Source organism: Urocitellus parryii, chromosome 5 (genome assembly GCF_045843805.1).
Source record: "Urocitellus parryii isolate mUroPar1 chromosome 5, mUroPar1.hap1, whole genome shotgun sequence".
Lineage (NCBI taxonomy): Eukaryota > Metazoa > Chordata > Mammalia > Rodentia > Sciuridae > Urocitellus > Urocitellus parryii.
Window position 1 is genome coordinate 130,269,131 of NC_135535.1, and position 13,681 is coordinate 130,282,811.

The 13,681-nt window shown below is 40.1% G+C and overlaps 1 protein-coding gene across 1 annotated transcript in view; it reads right to left on the reverse strand.

The window, feature by feature from the left end:
* The window catches only part of Ercc6 (ERCC excision repair 6, chromatin remodeling factor), an 87,510-nt gene that overhangs the window by 11,805 nt on the left and 62,024 nt on the right, over positions 1–13,681 (reverse strand). Inside the window, exons 12-17 of the mRNA XM_026410857.2 lie at positions 10,858–10,974; positions 6,633–6,728; positions 3,070–3,285; positions 2,126–2,236; positions 1,473–1,592; positions 951–1,045 (exon numbers count right to left, since the gene is read on the reverse strand). Coding sequence (XP_026266642.2) covers positions 951–1,045; positions 1,473–1,592; positions 2,126–2,236; positions 3,070–3,285; positions 6,633–6,728; positions 10,858–10,974 — 755 coding nt within the window. The remainder of the gene's footprint in view (positions 1–950; positions 1,046–1,472; positions 1,593–2,125; positions 2,237–3,069; positions 3,286–6,632; positions 6,729–10,857; positions 10,975–13,681) is intronic.

Here is a 13,681-nt window from a genome sequence, read left to right on the forward strand (position 1 = left end):
CTGATCCACACTCTGTGCCAAAGCCCCATACCATTGTCCCTCTTACAGTCATCTCGAGATAGCAGCACTGTTCCCCCAAGTTAAACCTCTCTTCTCACAAAATCCAACTCATCTCCAATCCTCCACAATAGGACTTAAGGACATGGAACATTCTAGGAATGATCCAGGGCACAGTGGAGAGTAGTAGCTTCCCCTTAGCAACTGGGGTATAGCATATAAGAATGAACCCTCCAGTGGGTGGCAAAGTCTGGACTCTACTGCTGAATTTATCACTGCTGAAAACCCCTGCATTCTAAAGAAAGATAGAGGAAGGAACAGATGTCCCATCAACCTCTTTCCAAGAGCCATCTGAGCCCAAGACTATGCTGATCACACCTGAAAGGCATGTGAAAACGCCAATGTTAACTTCAACTCTGCCACTTTTCACAATTTTCCTAAAAGAAAGTGGAATATTGCAGGGCACGGTGGCACACGCCTTTAATTCCAGCGTCTTGAAAGGCTGAGACAGGAGGATTGGAAGTTCAAAACCGGCCTCAGAAAAAGCAAGGCATTAAGCAATTCAGTGAGACCCTGTCTCTAAATAAAAATACAAAATAGGGCTGGGGATGTGGCTCAGTGGTCAAGTGCCCCTGAGTTTAATCCCACAAGCCCCCACATCCAAAAGTGGAATACTATAGCAGGTAGAAATAGTTCTCTCAGATAACATTATCAAGTTTACACATAAGTGGTCTTTGAAGTAAAATAAGGTACAATGATGATCAAATTTGAAGACATTTTTGAAAACTCACCATTAAGCCATCTATGCTTATGTCAAAGAAAAAATCACAATAGAAGAAAAACTATATCCTTTAAGTTATAACAATTATTTTATTTTTAAATCAACACTTAAAAAATACTCCCTGCTCAAAACTCTGGGTGCAGTCAAAACTTGGGCAGCCATCTATACCAACCGATGGTAAATCTTCTCTTCAATTGTGCCCGCCATCAAAAGCCTATACACAGTCACCTGCTTCTTCTGTCCTATCCTCCATGCTCGCTCTCGGGCCTGCAGCAGAGAGAGAGATCTTAATGAGGACCCTTCCCCTGCAAGTGCTGATTAGAAACAAAGATAGCTGGTCAGTGCTTTCACTCTCTGAGATAAAATTTTGGCTAATGAGGCCACAGACACCTAAGGCCTTTTAAAGGACATGAACAGTCAGTTGACAAAAACTGAACCAAGACATCTAGATCTGAAAAATATCCTAACTTTGCTTGTGCTCTTTTTACTCCATATCTAGAAATGGATGCTGTGGTAAACTGCTGAAAACTCTTCTGCCTATGGAACCCTAAAGGATGTGTTCATTCATGTAAAAGAACAGGAAACTACCAAAATTTGGACTGTGAATCAATTAGAACATCAAAGAATGATCACAGTGCTAACCGAGAAACTCCATTTCTACTAACACATTTTGGTTTTAAAGTAAAAGACAGACCTGTGTATCAGTGCTTGGGTTCCAGTCAGGATCGTAGATGATGACTCTGTTGGCCCCAGTCAGATTGACTCCTATGCCACCAACCCTCGTGGTCAAAAGAAACACGAAGATGGACGTGTCCTACAAGAAAGACACATGGCACTTAGCAGACACATCTGAGACTAGCTACAGCTTTTTGTTTCTGCCCACACATATTCTATATGTGGATTACTAGGCTGTTCCCAGTATGAGGAATGGTGATGTCCCAGAGACCTTTGGTGAACCAGGCTCACCTCATAATTCCTACTCAACTAATTATATTAGTAACATTTAAAAACTGGGTTTTCGGGGCTGGCATTATAGCTCAGAAGTAGAGTGCTTGCCTCGCACTTGTGAGGTACTGGGTTTGATCCTCAACACCACATACAATAAATAAATAAATAAATAAAGACATTGTGTCCATCTTAAAAAAAAAAAAAAAACTGGGTTTTCAAGAAGGACATTTTTTAAGTATATGCATATCCCACTTCCCAAAGATCCTGAAGTGTACAGAAGCACAACATCTCCCTTCAGCAGCTACCCAGCCCTAGGAAACATAAACACTGCTCAGGTGGCTGTGGATGTATTCACTCTTGTCCCTCTACATATAGCAGCACAGTCTGACTCCTTGTTACCTCATTGTATTTTGTAATCAATGGTTGTCTTGATGCTATGGTAGTGCTTCCATCCATCTTGAGATAGGAATACTTCTGGCTTCTCAGGAACACTTCTAGTATGTGTAACATCTGTTTGATGGGAGGAAAAGAGCATGCAAATAAGGTATACATCCTGGTGAGTCTTTCTCTACCTGTATAAATAGCCATATCTTCCCCAATGGGCCTATTTCCTTGGGAATAGTTCTTAAAACTTTTTAAGTAGCCCTACCTCAGGCCCAAACTCACCTTAATACCAGAATCACATCTTTTTTTTTTTTTTTTTTTTTTGTAAACCAACTCTAGTCAGGTACAGTGGTGCACACCTGTAATCCCAGTGGTTCAGGAGGCTGAGGTAGGAGGATCATGAGTTCAAAGCCAGCCTCAGAAACTTAGCAAGGCCCTAAGCAACTTAGGAAGACCCTGTCTCTAAATAAATAAGGACTGGGGATGTGACTCAGTGGTTAAGCACCAATGGGTTCAATCCCTAGTACAAAAAGCAGCAGCAGCAGCAACAACAACAACAAAACAATTCTAGATGCCTTTTCTAGAGAAAGATTCAAACTCCTAAAGAGATCTGCAGGTTGCCATTTTAACAACAGTGGCAGACTTGCTTTAGAAGCATTTTAGTTTATTATACACCCCCCCCTTTTTTTTGTATTGGGGAATAAATCCAGGGTTGCTTAACCACTGAATTATATCCACAGCCCTTTTCATTTTGAGATAGCACAACCCTCAGCAAATAAGTGAGACCCTAAGTTGCTGAGGTTGGCCTCAAACTTATGATCTTACTATCTCGGCCTCCTAAGTCACTGGGATTATAGGCATGTGCAACTGTGCATGGCAATTATATCCTATTTTTAAGGCATGAAGAACAGACTTCTTTCTTATATGAAGAACAGATAGAACTTCTTTCTTTCACTCACCTGTCTTGACTGAGAAAACAGCAACACTCGCTGACCCTGCTTTTGCCATATTTTCAACAAAGACTCAACAACAATCATTTTCCCAGAACGTTTCCAGTATCCAAACTGATTTTCTTCTAGTTCATCATCTGGAAGACCTCTGAGATTTTTGGGACCTCCAGAAAAGAGATCAGGGTGGTTGCAGATTTTTCTTAGGGCTATAAGTCCAGAGAAAATCTGTGATACAAAAGAACACACGTGCACTCACATTACCCATGTACAAATAATATTCAGGAAAGAAGGAAGGGAAGGAGGCTATTCAAAAATCATTCTTTACTAGCTTCTTATTTTCTTCCCTAATAGCATTATTAGGAGCTGGAAGACATTAACTTTTGCTCATCTTCTTTCCCTGATAGGGCAATTCTCTGGAAACAAAACAATTCTATTGGACTGAACATATCTACAGGGGTCATATTCATAACTGCTGATAATTTACTTTCTTTACTAGTAAAAAATGGTATGTGTTTAACTGCATTGTAATCTTTATATAAAAACTGACTCCTTAAAAATAAAAATCTGAAATATCATAGCAATCTAAATTTAGAGAAATCAGTCATGTTAACTATCAGATATATTTAAATATTACATTCCTAAGCAACTCAATGAAATTCTGCAATTGAATGTGTGAGTGAGTCAGAGGCTGAAGTTTCATTTACCTGTATATTATTACTACATCAGAAAATGAATCTGGGGCTGGAGTTGTGGATCAAAGGTAGAGCACTTGCCTAGCATGCATGAGGCACTGGATTCGATCCTCAGCACCACATACAAATAAAATAAAGATAGTGTGTCCACCTATAACTAAAAAAAGAAAATGAATCTGCATGACAAATGCACAAATGAGAAGGATATGAAGAAAGGTTCATACAACAGAAAAGTATAAGAGGCTGGGGTAAGTATTCCCTAACCCCTGCCTCAGCCCCTGCCTGAGGACATTAACAAAACAACAAGAACAGGCCTTCTCACAGATTACAGAGTGTGACTCAAATAAAATTCATTAGCATGAGAGCTCAAGTAGAAAAAGAGATATCAGCTGGGTGTGATGGCACACACCTGTAATCCCAACAGTGTGGGAAACTGAGATAGTATGATTACAAACTCAAGGCCAGCCTCAGCAACTTTGCAAGGCCCTACACAACTTAGGGAGACCCTATCTCAAGATAAAAAATAAAAAGAGCTGGGAATTGGCTTAGTGGTTAAGAACTCCTGGGTTTAATCCCCAGTACCAAAAAGAAAAAAAAGAGCTAATAAATTAAGTGAATAATCAAAGGGATGACAATTTAAACCCCCAAACAGTTACACAAGCAAATAATAAAAGATCTGAACAAATCAGAAATACTGTGAAAACTCCCAAAGAGCCATCTCTAACTCATTTTTCTTCCTCTTGACCTGCACTGTCTGACAGAGTAGCCACTAGCCACATGAGGCTATGAAGCACATTAAGTGTGGCTAGTCTGAATTGAGATGTGCTGCAAATGCAAAATACATGCCCAATTTCAGAAACTTAATACAAAAAAAGAAGATTAACATATCTCATTAATCATTCTGAAACTTTGATTATACATTAAAATGATATTTTAGATATATTAGGTTAAATAAAATACACAATCAACATTAATTTTCTATTTATCTATTTACCTTTGTAATGTAATTGAAACTTACAGGTGTGGCTTGCATTCTCTATCTATCATTTTGATCTTGGAGGCACATGAAGAAGTGAAGGGGAGATTTAAGAGCTGAAGAAATGTGAATGATTTAGAAGCCTTTATACATACCAGTGACTGGTGAAGTAAGAAACAGATGTAGTTAAAAGAATGAAAGAAACTACTGAATCTGGAAGCACAAGCACTCAGATACTATGAACACAGGCAGCCACACTGCCTGCATTCATCTCGATCCACACACATCACTAGTCCAATGGGACAGGACAAGGACCATGACTTCAAAGCTCAGCATGGATTAAAGGATACAGAAAGGTTTGTATTCCTAAACCTGGATTCCTAAGGCTTGTTTTGAAAGTACCTCGCAGAAATGGCTCTTGCTCAGGATGACAGCAAGCAGAGTGAGCATCCTCAGCCTTAGGAATCTTATATATCAAATCAATAAGACAAAATTCACAGGGTATACACAAAGAAGGGATACAGTTTAGTCTAAAGCCCTACAGCTTTAGACTAAATGATGATTATATTTTGTACCTACTTATTTAACATACATATAACCACTATGAGCACTTAGTGCTATCTATAGTTACAATGTTATTGTAGAAAAAAATGTGTAAAAATGATTTTTCCTCAATGTGTCCACTCACACTAGCACTCTGGGGCTGTTTCCCTATATTCTGCATGGGAGCCCCAGTCCCTGAAAACCTCATCATTGCAGATGCCAATACTTAGCTATTCTTCCACTAGACCACAGGGTTGGATTCAAATACAACAGTACTGCAGTAGAGATGAAATGGAACATACACAAATTTAATGTGTTCTTTCACTTCTTCAAGGCTTGAAATTCAGTCAAAATTCTCACCAAAATGTTTTCAAAGGGTCACAGAAAATTCCTAACCAAGCAGAAGCACATGCCATCTAAATAGCATTTAGATACTAGCTTCCAGCATACAATCTCAGCAGCACATTCTTATTTTTAAAGTTCCCAGGGACAGTCCACCATGGGAACATGTTCCAGAGAGCTAAATTCTAGCACATTCATTTAGTTATATAATGTTTTTCCATTGTTGTTATTTTGATTTTTTTCTAAGAAGACATTATCTACTTCTGAATTCTGGACAACCACAGAAGGAGTTTTTGGAGTTTTGGAAGGAATAGAGTGACATAAATTATTATTATTATTATTATTTTTTTGAGAGAGAGAGAGAGAGAGAAAATTTTTTAATGTTTATTTTTTGGTTTTCGGTGGACACAACATCTTTATTTTTTTATTATTATGTGGTGCTAAGGATCGAACCCAGGGCCCCGTGCATGCTAGGCAAGCGCTCTACCGCTGAGCCACAATCCCAGCCCATAAATTCTTTTCACACACTGGGGATGATGAGAATTAGAACCAGAGACATTTAAACCAGAATTATATTTTTTTCTAACCTGGTAGTGATTCATGTTTATTAGGGTTCAGGGCTCCCTTAAGAAACTGATGAAAATTACGAATCCTCATAATCCTCTCATTATATATAATTTCTGCCATCATTCCCAGGACAACCCAGCAATGTACCTGACACTCATCCACCTGCTAGGTGAGACCCTTGAGAGCCACAGGAACTATCGACCTCGTGGTCACACCCACAGTTGGGTTCCAGCTCCATAGCTCATGGCTACCAATCTCCCACTATTGACCTCCCTCCTTTGCACTTTACTATCTTCATGCTAGAGCTCTGACTTCATACTTCCCCACAGCTCACCAACAAATCAACTGAGATGACATGATATAGAAATCCTGGCACATTCTAGACACCAGTTTCCTTTCCTCCCCCATCTCTTCTCATACACAAGTTATACAGCTTCTGTTCTAAGGCTGACCTGCATCTCTCCATTTAGAATCCTGTAAACTTCTTTGGAATCAATGAAATTCTGGTAGACTTTCTGCTGCTCATCTGTAAGACGGCAAAATAAGACCTACAGGGGGAAAAAACAAAGAAAGTATAATTTAAAAAAAATTATTAGAATAAAGTAATTAAAATATTACAACATAAGCATTTGGTTCTCTAATCAAAAGAATACAACATGTGCAATTTTAACAATGCTACTTACTAAAACAACAAAAAATGATGATACCTCTCATTGTTGAACAAAGACCATTTCTCCATTTTTGTATCTACCTATCTCCTGGTCCCTGCCCTATTACCCCAACAGTCCCTAAAGACTAGCTTCCTGTTCACAGGCCAAGTTCAGGATCCAAGTACAGACCATTCCTGGCCTCAACGTGCCCAGACTACTCCACCTTCCATGCCCCTTATGTGCACTCTGCTCAGCAGACCTGACAGGGACCTTCACCTCACCTAGAATTCCTCTTTTCCTGAAGTTCATAAGTTAATTAGACTCATCTCTGAGGTCAATTACTCCATGCCATTGGGTTCATGGACTTCCTATCTCTCAACCTTTCTCTTTCTCTAAGTTCATCACCATCACCTCATGGCTTGACTTTCTTCTGTGGCCAGTCATATACCCCTGTGTGGCCAGACAGCTACCCTGTGTCACCAGTACGGGCCCTTTTCAACCTACTGCACTTGCCATATGAATTTCCCAGAGGCAGATCCACTCTCCCACCTGCCTTCTCGACTTTTTATGGTCAATATCTAGCACCGTCTCCCATCCTGTGGCAGCTTGCCATTTCTTGTTTCAGAGAACGCCTCCACACACACCCTGCCCAGTACCTTCCTAAAGCCCAGTGCAGCATGAGAACTGTTGTGCCAACACTCATTTCCCCAAGCTACTCCACTTCAGCCACCATTGTCTCAACTTCTATTTAAAAGCAACCATATAAAAACAAAATGATAAAAATCAAACCTGAAGCCACCAAAATCAGGCAGAATTCCCTAGTTTCCACTCCCTAAAATGTTTCTACTTCTGCATCTACCTCACCTTAGTTTCCCTTATTCCAGAGGAACAGAATCCAATACAGGATCAATGTTAACTCCTCAACCTTTGCACCATATCTGAAAACCATGACCATTAGACACTCTAAAAAAGGGAGGAAACTTCCTGAAATAATAGGGGAAAATCCTTACTTCCATTCCACTGTTTCACCTAGGTGTTTCTGCAGATAGCAAGTCTGATGGGCACCCTGACTGATGCCACTGATTTTGTTCCTATGTGTCTGTCACTAATGACTTCAGAGTTGCCAAAATCATCAGGTTCTTTCCAGTTCAGTCCATTCACCCTGTTGCTCTGCAACCCTGGCCTCCAGTCCTCCTAACCCACCTCTTACCTGTCTGCCTGGGCTTCCCTATCTTCCTAGCCAGCTTCTTTTCTTTTACCCTTTTCTTAGGTGTTAGTGCTCCTCTGGGCTGCTTGTCTTTTCTCATTCTCCACCTACTCCACGGGCAAACCAATCCCTGTTTAACACGTTCCTAGCTCATAGGTGTTAGTTACATCCTAAGATCCTCCTCAAACCTCTAGACTCATTTGCAACAGCCTCTTGGGCAAGGGAGTGTTTGCACAGGCACTTCACATGCATCATAAATTAAACCTGTCAGTCATGTCCTTCTGAAGCCTCTATAAGCCTCTATCTATTGATATATCCCAGCATCCTAAGAGGGAAATCTGGACATCACTGGGCCCTTCAAGTACTTTCTGTCAACCCCAACTTTCTACCCGTCCAAGCCACATTTTCTCTCCAAAGATTTTGGAAGATCTCATTAACTTATCCTTCTGCTTCTATTTTCTTTCCCTCAAAAAACTTTCATTTGTGGCATGAGTAGTCTTTCTAAAATATTAACCTCAGAGTTTACAATTCTCAATTTCTTACATTTGTATTTCAGTCTTAATTTCAAGGACAACAGAAAAAAAAGCCCTTCCTCTAAAACACAAAGAAAACTAAACCAATTAGTTTGCCAGGTGCTTAGCACCTAGGAATCACTGTAATATTTTTTACAAGGGATTTTTAGATGGTTACACAGAGTCAGATTTCTAGGAGTTTCCAGTCTAGTAGAGAGACTAAGAGGATCTTTTTTGTTGTTGTTGTTTAATTAATTATTTTTTATACAAATGGAGCGCTACTTTTCATTTCTTGGTTGTACCTGATGTGGAGTCACACCATTCGTGCAATCATACACTTGTTTTTTTTTTTTTTTTTAAATACTTTTAGTTGTAGATGGACACAATACCTTTATTTTATTTATTTATTTTTATGTAGTGCTGAGGATCAAACTCAGTGCCTCACACATGCTAGGCAAGTGCTCTACCACTGAGCCACAACTCTAGCCCCTTCGGAGGATCTTAATAAAGAAACTTCTCTGCGTGTGTTTTCTGGAGGGTAGAGTGGGTGTGTCAGAATCTTCAGGTGGAGGGGACTTAAAAGCAAAGAAGAGAGACACATGTTGAAAAAGCAGAAAGTGATTCGTTTGGCTATAGCATAGTAAACACAGTTGAGATTCCATAGTGAAAATAAATGGTGTGAATAAATCAATTTGGTGATCTTAAACAGGTGATGGGGAAGGAACAGTAAAGGTATGCTGATAGGAATAACCTTGGGCAAAATTAATCCAGCAACAATGGGAAATACTGCATGGAGCAGGAAGTCTTGTTGGGTGGGAAGCTTGTCAGACATCAACTGCACCAGTTTATGACCAAAGTCATGGGTGTGAAACAGAAGAATGAAAAAGGACAAATAAAATGTTACAGCAGTGGCTGACTTGGAATTAACCAGTTCAGACAACTTTGGTTTGGGGACTTGGCTACAAGGGGAGAATGTTTAGAGAATGTGAAGATAAAAGGCTCAAAGTAGAGATAAGTGTGGTGGGAAGAGAAGAGGCAAGGATGAAAGGAAAAGTAGCCTTGATGACAGAATTCAAAAGTCCTATTCAGTTTAAACATCCAACATCTATAACGCATTTACAGGTGCCAAGCAGAGGTACAATCATCTTTTAAGATTACAGAATACCAGGATGGAATTTAGAAGAATAATTCTTTTGACACCAAGTCAAATGACATCAATCCTTCGCTCAGTATAATCCTATGACTTTCCACCTTGCAAAAAGTAAAATCTATAGTCTTCCCCATGACCAGCAGGCCCTTGACATCTGGCCTCTAGCCAGTAGTTTGGCTTCCTCCCTGTGGTTCTTATCCTTGCTCCTTTGGTCACACTGGCTTCCCTACTAGTCCTCAAGAGTACCAATGCACTGCTCCAGTCTACCCCTAGGAATAGTCTTTCTGCAACTCCCATACAACTCACTCGCATACCTTCTGTAGGTCTCTGCTCAAATGCCACTGCATCAGAGATCTTCTCAGACTATCTCATAAAAAGCCTAAACCCTTGCCCCTAGCGCTCCCCATCTCCTTGCCCAGATTCAATTTTCTCCATACTCAACCACCTGCCATCTTCTATACTTATTTGTGAGTCTCTCTACATTAAGAATAAATGTGAGAACCATGATAACTTGCCCTGCTACCTAATGTGTCCAGAGACTTGAATCATGCTGAAAACATGGTTGGCATCTAATACAATGTATAGTATGAATGAACTGGGGGCCTAAGGAAAATGAAGCTTTTAAGAAAAGTAGTTAAAAGAAATCCATGTGTTAAGAGAGAGAAAACAAAGTCCATGGGTCAGAGGAAGAGTCTAACTGAGGGCAGATGCCACAGAGGTACACCTGTCACATGCAAATAAGGACCAGCCTGCCTTACAGCACCAGGACCCACCTGTTGGCCTAATCTGTTTTTTTTTTTTTTTAAGGAAATGTCAGGTCTATTCAGCAATCCCTCTTTACCCACACATCCACATGTACCAATCTCCTGAGGAAATCTTTGTTTCATTCTGAACCTTATTTATTTATTTATTTATTATTATTTTTGAGAGAGAGAGAGAGAATTTTAATATCTATTTTTTAGTTTTCGGCAGACACAACATCTTTGTTTGTATGTGGTGCTGAGGATCGAACCCTGGCCGCACGCATGCTAGGCAAGCGTGCTACCGCTGGAGCCACATCCCCAGCCCCCCTAATCTGTTATACACAGGAAAATCAGAGTGAAGGGGCAGGCACACCTGTGCTTGAGGACTATTTGGTTAAATTCTATATTTACAGACCTGTTCATTTTTATCTGGCAAAGAAAGGCTCATCTTGACATCTGACTTCATTCTCCGCAGAAGGTATGGGTTTATGGTGTCTCGTAAGACACACGCACACTTATAAGCAGTTTTAACCTGTAATAAAAGAAAAAGGAGAAATTACTACATCTAAGGAATGCATTTGTTCTTACCTCTCAACAGATTCCACTGCTGAAAAACAAAAAGAATGACTATGGTTGTACAAAAGTGGTTGGAAATGGTCAGAAAATGGCTTGAAAAAATTTATAAAAGTTCTGTATACTTTAGGTGATGGTGGCTTTCATAATATCACCAGGTGCAAAACTGATCTCATTAACTAAAATGTACAACAAAAGAAAACTCAATAATTTTGTGCCTTATTCCTCTTCAATACTTGCTTTAGTTATTATTATATAGTTAGACCTTAAAGTAGAGATTTGTGTGATTCTTAACCACTCTCCAGGGAAAAACCGCTTTCAAACAAGACTGTTTATAATCTTGTATTCTCCAAAAGCTACAAAGGAAATGCTACTCTGTAAGACTGAAGATCAAAAGCTAAGTGTGGGGGAAGCTGCAGCAATGGAAGCCACCAGCTAATAAACAGAGATTACTGCCCACTAGAGACTTAGGAGACTAAGTTCAAGAGGAGCCCTATGATCCCAGAAATGAAAGGTCACTCTAGCCTAAAATGGAACATATGGCTCCGTAATGGACACAGTCACACAAGAGGGGTATTAACTGTACATAGAAAAACAAAGACCCACAGCCCAGGAAACCCCTCCCTCTGCAATTTACTTAAAAGCAAACAAAGACTTCAATAGATTATTAATAATTAAAAAAACAGGCTTAAGAACTAAGTAAATTACTATTTCACAGAACAAGAAAAAAGTCCAAAGTTTTAATGCAAAAAAAATTAGCTATAAAATCATTGATAGTGAGGAGCTTGACCATAATACACAAAGAAAAGTTCAAGTTAAAAATATTAACATTGTAAAAAAAGAAAACATTTTTAAAAAGCATAAGAACATCTCACTCAAGCCCATGTCCATACATGTACAGTGTGTAAGCATGTGAATGGGTGTGCACCCCCACCCCCAAAAAAAGGTGTTACCTGGGATAACAGAAACTAACAAAGAATTCAACTAATCAACAACTTTTAGTTTTATAATAATCTCCAGCACCTCAAGTGTATCATTGGATGCTGATCAAAATTACGTTTAAGATAATCATAAAGTACATGATTTGTGATGCAGAGATGATTAAATTTCAGAATTTAACAATACATTATGGTCTCACGGAGGAAGCAAGTGTTTCAATACACTGAGGAGATTTCCCTCATCCTCCCTTTGCCCACATCTCTCTCCTGCTGGTTGTAGATACTAGTAAACTAAAACAGAGCTGGCTGGGAGGGGCCAGTCCCTCAGCTTTGCTCTTTCCTGCACGCCAACTCCCAGGCAGTGATCTTATATTTAATTCCCACCTGGCTCCCATGGCTGCCTGTTATTAAAAAAATAATAATAATAAGGGGGTGATCTAACTGTATTTCTCTAACTTTCCCAGGCCCCCAGTGCTATGGAAAATGGATACCTCACTGCACATACCAATCTTCTTCCTGACAAGATGGAGAGGTGATTATAATCCCCCAGCTCTGCCTCTTAGACAAGTCACCAAAACAAGGAGTCTCAGTTACCTGGACTATAAAATGAGGAAAATATCTCCTGAGGTTCTTTGCAGTTCTGAAGTTCCATACCAAAGCTGAGTGCACCTACCAAGGGAGCAGTCCACCCTGTTGGCTACTGGTGTTCTGCCCTTACCTTCCTCAGCCCTATTAGTTCTGGCTTCCTCATTCCTTCTTCAGGAGGACTTTCTTGAGCACTACAGTCTCTGATAATGGGTATCTCCCCTGGTCACAGTCCTCATTATTCGGTTCTGGGATTTTCATTTACCATTTTCCTTTTGTATGCCCCACACTGGACTAGAAATACTATTCATAGAAGCTTCTGGCTTCCAGAGCCCTCTCGTCATGTTAGCCACAGCCTGACACAATAATTACCAACGAACAATCTTTATTCTTAGGACTCAATAGCACATGGCAACCCCATTCTAACACAAAAAGAAGCAAATTAAAAACACTAGAAAGGGAAAAGGAGTCCTCTTTTATCTGCACTTTTACTTTGCATGGTTTCAGAACCAGAGGTTAACTGTAGTCCAAAAATATTAAATGGAATATCACAAAAGACAGGACATAGAGTTGGATACTCTTGATTTCAGGTATCCACCAGATGCCTCAGAACACAACCCTTGCAGATGATGAGGGGTGGGGGAGGATAACTACTACACAAACTCCTAAATCAAAGACTTCAAGGAAGAAAGATTGTATTTACATGTTCTCAAAATGTCTCTCCACAGAAGACTAATTCCAAAGCAAAAGTATAACTTCAGAGTTTAGAAATCAAGCCAAAACTTTATCAAGCAGTCACCAATGATGGGACAAACGAACAGCTGGTGCCGCCAAGTAGAATGCACTGAGAAAGAGAGATCACTCCTGCAATATTTCTGCCAAAAATGTATAATCTGATCCAAATATGAAGGAACATAAGAGAAACCCAAACTTAGGTACAGTCTAGAAAAATAACAGGTCGAGCAGCCTGCAGCAGGGCCCGGAGATCCAGGCCAACTGATTCGCGTGGCCTGCCCTGCGGCTACAGAAGGCGTGGCGCCTCAGTGAAGCCATTAATTGGCAAGCAGGGAGGTTAGGGAAGGCCATTAGGTGGAATCCCACCAGCCAAGCCCACACGGACCCTTGGGCTGAGCACGGGTTCTC